General features: G+C 44.1%; 1 protein-coding gene across 4 annotated transcripts in view; it reads right to left on the reverse strand.

Moving 5' to 3' along the window:
• atg5 (ATG5 autophagy related 5 homolog (S. cerevisiae)) overlaps positions 1–12,423 on the reverse strand; it is a 330,107-nt gene that overhangs the window by 141,377 nt on the left and 176,307 nt on the right. For all 4 annotated transcript variants that reach the window (XM_072499913.1, XM_072499912.1, XM_072499914.1 and 1 more), the window contains exon 6: positions 4,359–4,453. In XM_072499913.1, coding sequence (XP_072356014.1) covers positions 4,359–4,453 — 95 coding nt within the window. The remainder of the gene's footprint in view (positions 1–4,358; positions 4,454–12,423) is intronic.

Here is a 12,423-nt window from a genome sequence, read left to right on the forward strand (position 1 = left end):
ACAAGATAATGAATGATGTGGAGATGCCGGCGTTGGACTGGGGTGAGCACAGTACGAAGTCTTACAACACCAGGTTAAAGTCCAACAGGTTTGTCCAACAAACCTGTTGGACTTTAACCTGGTGTTGTAAGACTTCGTACTAAGATAATGAATGGCTTAGATAGGGTGGACGTAGGGAAGTTGTTTCCATTAGCAGGGGAGACTAGGACCTGGGGGCACAGTCTTACAATAAAAGGGAGTCACTTTAGAACAGGGATGAGGTGAAATTTCTTCAGCCAGAGAGTGGTGGGTCTGTGGAATTCATTGCCACAGAGGGCGGTGGAGGCCGGGACGTTGAGTGCCTTTAAGACAGAAGTTGATAAATTCTTGATTTCTCGAGGAATTAAGGGCTATGGAGAGAGAGCGGGTAAATGGAGTTAAAATCAGCCATAATTGAATGGTGGAGTGGACTCGATGGGCCGAATGGCTTTACTTCCGCTCCTATGTCTTATGGTCATTCTCTGTCCATGAGCCACAGCTGTGCAGACCCTCCCACACGGTCCAATCTCACAAGAACCAAATCCTGCCATCCACATATTCCACTGGCACTTAACATACAGTTAAACAACCTTGACTTCCAGCGTGTTTAACCCACGGGGAAGTGCCAGTTACATGCAGCACTCACCATACCAACAACAAAAGCATCAGCAATCTGTGGAAGCATTTTTTTCAACGGCATCATCGGGTGGTCCATTTAAATAAATCACGCGCACCAGGTTCTGCAGCGTTTTCTTGTTTCAAACATATTGCCTTCTGGACCCGTACGTCCCCAAACCCGGTGTTCCAAGTATCTTAGAAAAAAATTGTCCTTCATTCCGGCTACAGAAAAAGGATGCTGCAGCAGCCTCCAGGCATTTGCAGCTACAAGCAGCAAACACAATCTGCAGCACTATTTGAGAATATTTTGTTCATTAAACGGTCATCAATAACAAAGATTTGAAAATCAATTACGTAACTTCACACATATCACACTAACCATTAAACAAGGAAACGTCATATTGTTATCAATAGAAAGCAATATCAGCTAATTTTCACACAAAAAAACAAACATACGGTTGCAGGTTCCTCAACAGAAACAGAGGACAAGCCTGACAATGTGTTATCGTGTCCAGAACTATGTCGTAGAAGTGATCTGTCCATCAACGTGTTACTTGTTCCATGTATCAGTGCCATTCTCTGTCCAGGAGCTACAGCTGTGCAGGCCCACTCACACGGCCCAATCTCACCAGAACCAAATCCTGCCATCCACATATCCCACTGGCACTCAAGGTGCAGTTGAACAACCTTGACTTCCAGTGTGTTTAACCCACGGTGACCTGGCAATTAAATGCAGCACTTGCCACACCAGCAACAAAAGCATCAGCAATCTGCAAAAGCGTTTCTTTAACGGCACCATCAGGTGGCCGATTGGATCAATGTTGCACACCAGGTCCTGTAGCGTTTTCTTAGTTCAATCCAGATTGCCTTTAGACTCCTTTGTCCACCTGTACTCCGGGTTCCAGGACCCAGTTATCCTGGAGAGAATTGTCTTTGAAGGAAACAGTAGCAGCAACCTCCAGGCATTTGCAGCCGCAAGCAGCAAACACAACCTGCAGCTGTGAAGTTCTCTCACAATTAACAAGGCAAATTCCTCATCAGCAATAGCATTCCGCTGTGAAGCTAGAGGCCGATCACAGTCAAAGGGAGTTAAAGTGACCTTTGGCATAGAACCAAGAGCAGGGCTCTGTCCTGGAAGTGCTTAGTAGGACCGACAGATAGCAAGACAGCAGCTGTAGTTTCCCCTGTAGCGGTATTCACAATATTTAAAGAAGGTTTGAAGGCCTCACAGGCGAAAAGCACTCCCCTACCCTACCCCACTGTTAAGGTGCGAGGGGCAAAGTTTAGAGGAGATATGCAAGGAGCAAAGTTTAGAGGAGATATGCAAGGACATTTTTTTTTTTTTTTTTTTTTTACACAGAGGGTAGTGGGTGCCTGGAACTCGTTGCCAGAGGAGATGGTGGCGTCATGACAGATACATGAATAGGATAGGAATAGAGGGATACGGACCCTGAAGTGTAGACGTTCTTAGGTTAGACGGGCAACATGACTGGTACAGGTTTGGAGGGCCGAAGGGCCTGTTCCTGTGCTGTACTTTCCTTTGTTCTAAATGTGGCCTCCATCATTTCCCGCTGGGAAGCCAGTTAATTCCCGGGAGGCCGTTGCATTAGACTTCAATCTCATTAATGAAATGGAAATTAATGCAAATAAGAGTTAATGATTAGCTCGCCATATTTTGGATTCCACCCGGAACTCGCCACCAGGAGCGGGCCAGTTAGATAGCAAACTGATTTGCCCTTTCCCACTATTTAAATGATGCCCAGATCCACGCCGGGTGCAACGCGGTGGTTAAATCGCGCTCACTGTATCAAAACAGGCCAATTTTGGTGAGCATGGATACAAAATCCCATGCTTCATATCTGGGGATGACCAGCTCAATTGCTGCCAAATTTCTTTTTGATACTTGACTGATTCTAAAAATAACTACTTTCTAGCCTACAAAAGATTAGTTTTTCTTTAAATTTTACTGAGGAAAAGGAACTTTTGCTCAAGTTACTATTGAATCCAACATGAGAGATAGCGATCATGTATTTACTTCTGGAATCAATCTAAACTTCAAATCACTCCAATAAAGTGGCTTCCACTATTTTAGGTGTACGTTCATTGCAATCTACTTTACAAAATTCTATACATCAAGGATACAAGTAGAAAGTATATAATAGTAATAACTATTAAATGTGTTCGGAATTTTACTGTACATTTTGCTGGTCAATAATTATATTCTATTAGGTCAGCAATATGTATGCCCTATTTTAAAACAAAATAAATTGAGCACCCAATTATTTTTTTTCCCATTAAGGGGCAATTTAGCGTGGCCAATCCACCTACCCTGCACATCTTCGGGTTGGGAGGGTGAGACCCACGTAAACACGGGGAGAATGTGCAAACTCCACACGAACAGTGACCCGGGGCCGGGATCGAACCTGGGTCCTCGGAGCCGTGAGGCAGCAGTGCTAACCACTGCACCACTGTGTTGTCCCATGTAAGCCCTATTTTTAATATGGTAATTGCTTAAAATTTACCCATAGTCTTTAACTTGGGAACACGGGTGCCAATTACAACCCCCACAATGTGCACTCTTTTTCTCTTCTGTGCAGATGTTGAAATATCACGCAGAGAACAAATACACAAAGCATCGTGGACTAATTTCCATGTCTCCAAAACTATAAATAAAGGTATGGGCAGACGATGCTGTGAATAAAAGATCAAAAATCTGCCAGCTTGTGCAGAAAGTGAGCGGTTCAGAACTATAAATAAAAGCCAGGATGTGGAGATGCCGGCGTTGGACTGGGGTGAGCACAGTACGAAGTCTTACTACATCAGGTTAAAGTCCAACAGGTTTGTTTCGATGTCACTAGCTTTCAGAGCGCTGCTCCTTCCTCAGGTGAATGAAGAGGTATGTTCCAGAAACAAATATATAGACAAATTCAAAGCTGCCAGACAATGCTTGGAATGCGACCATTAGCAGGTGATTAAATCTTTACAGATCCAGAGATGGGGTAACCTCAGGTTAAAGAGGTTTGTCCTAGCTTGACACAATTCACACCTCTTTAACCTGAGGTTACCCCATCTCTGGATCTGTAAAGATTTAATCACCTGCTAATGCTCGCATTCCAAGCATTGTCTGGCAGCTTTGAATTTGTCTATATATTTGTTTCTGGAACATACCTCTTCATTCACCTGAGGAAGGAGCAGCCCTCCGAAAGCTAGTGACATCGAAACAAACCTGTTGGACTTTAACCTGGTGTTGTAAGACTTCGTACTATAAATAAAAGGACATTGAATCATCAAGAGTAGACAGTATATTAAATTCAGAACAAAGGTTTGTGGGCATTTCATTTCGAAAACACCACCTGGTTAATTGTGTAACAGCACAGCAGGAGGGTAGCCAGCTCCTTAAGTCTGTCCCGACATTAAGCAAAGATACAATTAAATTATTTTGATGTGTTCAAAGCCAGAAGAAATAGTCTGTTACATATAAATTATCAAATGAAAATTGTGAGAGTGACATAAAAACAAAACATCACTGACCGACCACTCTAAAGCAAGAATCCCCCCCACCCCCCGACCCCCAGCCTCAAGTGAAATTTGCACAACTGCTTTCACATATCCAAAATGAAAAAGGAGTGAACCATACCAAATTTCACAGAATTAGAGGAAAAACAGAGAGTTTGCTTATGAAATCAAAACACATACAACAATTACACAGAAAAAGCTGTCACCTGATATATCCTGAAAGGAACATATCGGAACCCTCCTTCATCTGTTGGATACTCCATAAGTTTTCGATTGATTGCCCAAAACTGGTCAAACTTGTCTGTACAAAGAAAAAGTAAATTTTAATATTATTGTAATAACCTATCTGTCCTTTCGAGAAGAAAATTTGCCATCCTTACCTGGTCTGGCCTATGTGGGACTCCAGGCCCACAGTAATGTGGTTAACCCTTAGCTGTTCCCTCAAGGGCCATTAGGGATGGACAATTAATGCTGGCACGCCTGCGATGCCCAAGTCCCATATATAAATAAATAAATGTTTTTCAAAAGTGCATAAACCACATAGATTAGCGGATTTAAGATTGCATTCCTATTCATTGAGTTAGCGGATTTCGGTCTAGTTGATATTGAGGCACACAATTAACAGCAGCATTGACAGGACACTGAGGTGAGTCAAACAGAATTTGCACCTCCTAGGAATCCAGGTCCGTTTCACCATCTGTGCCAAATGGATGTGCAAATAGGACTCACTCGAAAACACGAACAAGCTCAACAGGCATTCACCACTTAATATGACATGTATTACAGGGTGACCAAACCCATGGGGCCATTACTTAGTATGAGTTACCGGTTCAAGGGGATAGAGGGAAAAAAGTAGAAAAAAATACAAGGAGATTCTACTCCCAATCTATGTCTGCTCTCCCCACCTACAAATGTTTGAATTATAAATTTTTTTAGTGCAGAAGATATTTTTAGCTTTCACCAATGGACACTATCCACACGTGAGCCTCAACAATAATTACCAGCAGGCAATTCAACCACATGAACATCATGGCCAAGACAAAACCTGCCTTCACATCATATTTATGTGCATACAAATCCAGCAGAGACCAAGGTTTAATGAGCACAAATTAAATGACTAATTTAGCCTCCCTGTATCTAATTTGAAAAGAATAGTATAGAGTATGTCATGTCAGTTGTTATAGTGCATATGGCTTAGAAAGCAAAGTCAAGCTGCAGGTGCATCTGTTCACCCATCTGCAAAATGGTAGAATAACATATAGAAGTAGAACTGCTATTTTAATTCTAAGAACAATAGCAATATTAAGGCATTTACACCGTCAAAAACTAACTGCTAAGTTACCATTACACATTTTTCATTTCACCTGGAAGGGTTCAAATAATGTATTAATGGAAGAATTTGTGAAATATTAAAATTATTCTTGGAAAGAGGAAAGCAAAAGCAAATCTCTGGATTCATACCCCGTGGCTTAAAAAATATCATGTACTTTGAAGAACACAAAACATTTCTATCAGAGTAAAAGTAGCAATTTATATCACTACAAATGTTCAACGGTAAAAATGTTTCGATACACAACAGAATAACTACAAAGAGCCATAACTGAAAATAATTTATAAAGGAGAGTGTAGAGATTTAGAGTGATAGGAATTTAAATATAGAACACAATGGTTCACAATGAAAGATCAACTTAAAAAGATTTACAGTATGTTTAAATAGCACTTTTTTTATTACAAAGAACAGAGTTCAATGAACTTAATTAAGGTTAAATAAAATCAAGTACACTATTTTACTTGATACTGAACAATTTTAGTTAACATATTTTGGAGCCATTACTCTAGCAGTCGTCTTTTTTTCTTCATCCACCTCAACAAATGAAAAGAAAGAAAGACAGACAGAAGGAAAGAGGGAAAGAGAGAGAGGGAAAGAGAGAGAGAGGATATACAGAAAGAAAGGAAGAACGAAGGAAAGAAAGAACGAAGGAAAGGAGGAAAAGAAAGAAAGAAAGAAAGAAAGATTGCATCTTTAAATAGTCCATTAAAAATACTGGAGACAAAGCAATTAATTATTTCCTTGCTGAACAATTTTCAATCCTTTATAAAACTGACCAATATGCAAACCATTGAACTGTAATTGTACCTATTTTTCACATATCAAATTGATCAAATAGGTCATTGTTGCCTTAATAGGGTCATGAGAAATCAAAGCAACAGAGTCATCACTGGTGGCAATTTGCCATTCTTTCAGGCCTTTTCCCATATAAAAAGCCAATTACTGAAACTTCATCATTGTGCACCGAAAAGGTCTCAAGTTTGGCTCTGTTTTTCATTAACTATATAATTAACTTTAATGTACTTGGGACAAAATAAAGGGTTAGATGTTGTACAACTCTCAACATGTATTGTGGAAGGGAAATTCAGTAACATCCTGGGCTACCTTTGCAAACAATCAAAAAACGTTTTGAGATAAGCATCCTGTTTTAAAAATGATTCATGAAGATGAAAAGGAATTTGATGGCCTGTTAGTGTTATTTTTCTTCAGCTCCATAAAAAGAAAGGAAAATAACTTTGTAAGAGGATGAAAGTAAAAGTCATGTTTCAAACCAAGCACATCCATTTTTTCTAAAGACAAACCAGGTTGTTGATTTTTGTATTTTCCAGAATATTTCTTTACTATGATACAGGGTATGTTGAACACCAAAGTCAAACGTTCCAGGGAGTAGCAATGTGGTCAGATGGCAGGGTGGTGAGGTTGGGTCAGGTTGGATTGGGGGGGAAACAGTCAGAGGGTTAGAAGGGGAAGTTTGTGGATCGCTGTGGATCACGGGTGGTGTAGTCAGGGAGGGGTGGGTGGAGCTAGTTGGAAGTCATAGAGTCATACATCACATCTGCACCGGTCAAAAATAACCGCCTAACCATTCTAATCTCATTTTCAGCGCTCGGCCCATAGCCTTGTATGGCCTCGTATCCCCAAGTACATCAAAATACTTCTTAAATGTTATGTGGGTCTCTGCCTCCACCGCCGTTTCAAGCAGTGGGTTCCATACTCCCACCAGCTGCTGGGTAAAAACGTTTTATAATAATAATAATCTTTATTGTCACAAGTAGGCTTACATTAACACTGAAATGAAGTTACTGTGACCTCACATCCCCTCTAAACCTCCTGCTCCTTACCTTAAATCTATTCCCCCTGGTCATTGACACCTACACCAAGGGGAACATTTTATTTTTGTCTACTCTATCTATGCCCCTAATAAATTTATACATCTCAATCATGCCCCCCCCCCCCCCCTCATCTCCTCTGCTCCAAGGAAAACAATCCAAGTCTGTCCAATCTTCATAACTAACACTCTCCAGCCCAGGCAGTGGAGAAGGAAGCCATTCAGCCTATCAAATCTGCACCAACCCTCTGAAAGAGCACACTGCCCCCGTAAACCCACCTAACCTTTTGGACACTAAGGGGCAATTTAGCTCGTCCAATCCACCTAACCTACACATCTTTGGACTGTGGGAGGTGTGGCCATTTAAATGTCCGCCCGCAAAGATCGATGGGAAATTTGGCCAAGCCTGAGCAGACAGGCTGCAGCCTGCAAACATACAAAAGCTGCAGCTCAGACTAATGCAGAAACTAACATAGAAAAAAGGCCATTACAGGTCTTCCCGGGACAATGGGCTCCAGGTGGAAACTGACAATAAGTGGCAGACTCAGCGGCACCTGCTTTCCTTATTTGGGAATGCCGACGTGCCTCGGACACTAACAGCCATGGCCAACCGGGACCCGCCCAGCCCCCAATTGGTCAGGATCGATCAGGGTGATCGAGACCGGATCGATCCATTGGACCTTCACCTGGGTCCGCCGAAAAGAGCGCAAATGCCACAGGGATAAAAGGTGCCACGTAGTCCACCACTCTCTCTCTCTCGACTGCAGCCTTCCAGACTACAGTTTCGGCAGCCAAGAACAACGGTGAACCCATCACCAGCAAAGAGTAAGACCACCCACAACAGGGGACACAGATGACCAGCTCCAAGAACTCCAGCACAGCCAGACTACCAGATCCCAGATAAGGTCATATTTGCTCTGTACTTGCCAGTCACCTGCAAGTTAAGTTAAGGTCGTTTTAGTGCATTAGTTTATAGTCCAATGTGCGTGTAAGTGTGATTGATTAGTATTAACCTTGTGTGTGTATTAATAAAGTATCAGTGTATTGAACAACTTGTGTGATCATTTGTCCACCGTATAGGAGTTAAACACACACTGTGGCTTAGAAGGTACAACAGAGAAAACGGGAGCACCCGAAGAAAACTGCTGCAGACACGGGGAGAACGTGCAAATTCCACTCCAAGGTTGGGATCGAACCTGGGTCCCTGGCACTGTGAGGCAGCAGTGCTAATCACTGTGTCACCATGATCTTATCCAGCTGTCTCCCTCTCCATCCCACGCTATCCCCTTTAATCTCCTATGTCCTCTCCTATAAACTCCTGTATCCCCTTTTCTCTTGTCCCTACATTTTCTCTCTCCCATAAGACCATAAGACATAGAAACATAGCAAATAGAAGCAGAAGGACATTCGGCCCTTCGAGCCTGCTCTGCCATTCATTATGATTGTGGCTGCTCATCACTTTCAATACCCTAATCCCACCTTTCCCCATATCCTTCATCGCTTTAGCTCCAAGAGCTATATATAATTCCTTCTTGAAATTACATGTTTTGGCCTCAACTACGTTCTGTGGTAGCGAATTCCAGATTCACCACTCTGGGTGAATAAATTTCTCCTCACCTCAGTACTAAAAGGTTTACCCCTTATCCTCATATGACCCCTAGTTCTGGCCCCTCCACCATCAGGAATTCTATCTGAATCTACCCTGTCTAATCCCGGTAGAATTTTGTATGCTTCTATGAGGTCCCCTCTCACTCTTCTAAACTCCAATGTATATAATCGTGACCGACTTAGTCTCTCCTCATATGACAGTCCCGCCATCTTCGCTGCACTCCCTCCATAGCAAGAACATCCTTCCTCAGATAAGGACACCAAAACTACCTGCAATAATCCAGGTGTGGCCTCACCAGCGCCCTGTACAATTGCAGTAAAACATCTCTATTCCTATACTCACATTCTCTCACTATGAGGGCCAACGTATCACTTACCTTCTTTACTGTCTGCTGTACCTGCGTGCTTACTTTCAGTGACTGATGCCCAAAGACACTAAGATCTTGCTGAGTATCCACATCCCTCAATTTACACTCATTCAAATAATAATTTGCCTGCCTATATTTGATACTGAAGCGGATAACCTCATATTTATCCACATTATACTGCATCTGCCATGATGTGCCCACTCACTCAGCCTGTCCAAATCCTGGTGAAGCATCTCTGCATCCTCCTTACAACTTACCCTCCTACCCAACTTTGTATCACCTGCAAATTTGGAGATAATACATTTAGTTCCCTCATCCAAATCATTAATATATAATGTGAACAGTTGGGTTACTAACACAGATCCTTGTAGTACATCACTGGTCACTGTCTGCCAATCAGAAAAAGACCCATTTATTCCAACTTTTTGCTTCCTATCTGCTAACCAGCTTTCAATCCATCTCAAGACACTACCCGTAATTCCATGCGCTTTTAACTTTACATATTAAAAGGGCAGTACGGTGGCGCAGTGGTTAGCATTGCTGCCTCACGCCGCCGAGGTCCAATGTTCGATCCAGGCTCTGGGTCACTGTCCGTGTGGAGTTTGCACATTCTCCCAGTGTTTTGTGTGGGTTTCACCCCCACAACCCAAAGAGGGCAGCACGGTAGCATTATGGTTAGTACAATTGCTTCACAGCTCCAGGGTCCCAGGTTCAATTCCAGCTTGGGTCACTGTCTGTGGGGAGTCTGCACATTCTCCCTGTGTGTGCGTGGGTTTCCTCCGGGTGCACCGGTTTCCTCCCACAGTCCAAAGATGTGCAGGTTAGGTGGATTGGCCATGTTAAATTGCCCTTAGTGTTGGGTAGGGTTACTGGGTTATGGGGACAGGGTGGAGGTGTTGACCTTGGTTAGGGTGCTCTTTCCAAGAGCCGGTGCAGACCCGATGGGCCGAATGGCCTCCTTCTGCACTGTAAATTCTATGATGTTCAGGGTAGGTGGATTGGCCACGCTAAAAATGCCCCTTAATTGGAAAAAATTAATTGGGTACTCTAAATTTAAAAAAAAACTTTACATATTAAGCTGCTATGCGACACCTTATTGAAAGCCTTCTGAAAGTCTAAATAAACCACATCCACCAGTTCTCCTTTGTCAACTCTACTAGTCACATCTTCAAAGAATTCTAGTAGATTTGCCGAGCATGATTTTCCTTTCCTAAATCCATGCTGACTTTGTCGGATTACACCACTGCTTTCCAAATGCTGTGCTATGAAATCCTAGGAGCAGAATTAGGCCACTCGGCCCATTGTGTCACCATCATTCAATCATAACTGATATTTTTCTCATCCCCTTCTCCTGCCTTCTCCCCATAACCCCTGATCCCCTTATTAATCAAGAACCGGTCTATCTCTGTCTTAAAGACACTCGGTGATTTGGCCTCCACAGCCTTCTGCAGCAAAGAGTTCCACAGATTCACCACCCTCTGGCTGAAGGAATTCCTCATCTCAGTTTTAAAGGATTGTCCCAGAGTCTGAGACTGCGCCCTTGGGTTCTAGTTTATCCTACTAATGGAAACATCCCCTCCACGTCCAGTCTATCCAGGCCTCACAGTATCCTGTAAGTTTCAATAAGATCCCCCCTCATCCTTCTAAACTCCAACGAGCACAGGCCCAGAGTCCTCAATCGCCCTTCATATGACTAGCTCTTCAATCCAAGGAATATTCTTGTGAACCTCCTCAGGACCCTTTCCAAGGCCAGCACATCCTTTCTTAGATACGGGACCCAAAACTGTTCACAATATTCCAAATGGCATCTGACCAGAGCCTTATACAGCTTCGGAAGTACATCCCTGCTCTTGTTTTCTAGCCCTCTCGACATGAATGCTAACATTGCATTTGCCTTCCTAACTGTCAACTGAATCTCCCCTATCCCGTTTACACTCAGCCCCTCTTACCTCTCCACGTACCACACTGATTCCCAAATATTCCCCCTCTTATCTCTCTCGCCCCTTAACCCACCCCAGAGCCTCTCACTGCCCCATCCTATTCCCTCCTTACCTCCCCTCCCTTGTATTCCTTGACCTCTTACCTGGATGGAGGAGGCCTTGTCACGGCATTGCGACCATTTCGCCTTGGTGGATAAGGAGCTGCGGAGGGGCGGGGGCCAGATGGAGTTTTATAAAAAGTTTAAGAACAAGTTGGTGCTGCTGCTGGTGGAAATGTTTGAGAATGCAACGGCAGACTTCCAGTTGCGGCGATGCGGAGCCAAGCCGCACATTTCGGCAGCTCCCGCTAGAACGGACTTTTGGGCTCTCCGGAGGAGCCCCAACGGACCTTTTTTGATCTAATCCCGTGTGGGAAGGTGAAGTAAGGTCCCCCTTCCGTCGTGTATGGAGGGGACTAGAAGTGGAGGGACAGAAAAAGAGGCTTTGGAGCAGCGGCAGAAACGAGGGGGAGAAAACAAGATGGCGAAGATCGAGCAGCATGGGGGCCGGACCAGCAGGAGTTTCTCAGGCACTGCGTGGAGGAGCTTAAAAAGGAGGTGCTGGCACCAATGCTGTTGGCGATTGAGGGGCTGAAGGCGACCCAGAAGGCCCAGGCGATAGAGCTCCGAGAGGTGAAGGAAAAAACTAATGAAAACGAGGACGAGATCTTCGGCCTGGCGGTGAAGATGGAGGCGCACGAGTCGCTGCACAAGCGGTGGGCCGAGAGATTCGAAGTCCTGGAGAACAGGTCGCGGAGGAAGAATCTCCGGATTCTGGGTCTCCCCGAAGGAGTGGAGGGGGCTGATGCTGGGGCGTATGTGAGCACGATGCTCCAGTCGCTGATGGGTGCGGAGGCCTCTACAAGCCCCCTGGAGCTAGAAGGGGCTCACCGGGTCCTGGCGAGGAGACCCAAGGCTGGTGATCCGCCAAGGGCGATAGTGGCGAGGTTCCATTGTTTTGCGGACAGAGAGAGTGTCCTGAGATGGGCCAAGAAGGAGCGGAGCAGTAGATGGGAGAATGCGGTGATCCGAGTCTACCAGGACTGGAGCGCAGAGGTGGCAAAGAGGCGAGCTGGCTTCAACCGGGCCAAGGCAGTGCTGAATAAAAAAAGGGTGAGACGTACTGTGTGTCACGTACCAGGACCGACACCACTATTTT

This window comes from Scyliorhinus torazame, chromosome 4, assembly GCF_047496885.1.
Source record: "Scyliorhinus torazame isolate Kashiwa2021f chromosome 4, sScyTor2.1, whole genome shotgun sequence".
Taxonomy (NCBI): Eukaryota; Metazoa; Chordata; class Chondrichthyes; order Carcharhiniformes; family Scyliorhinidae; genus Scyliorhinus; species Scyliorhinus torazame.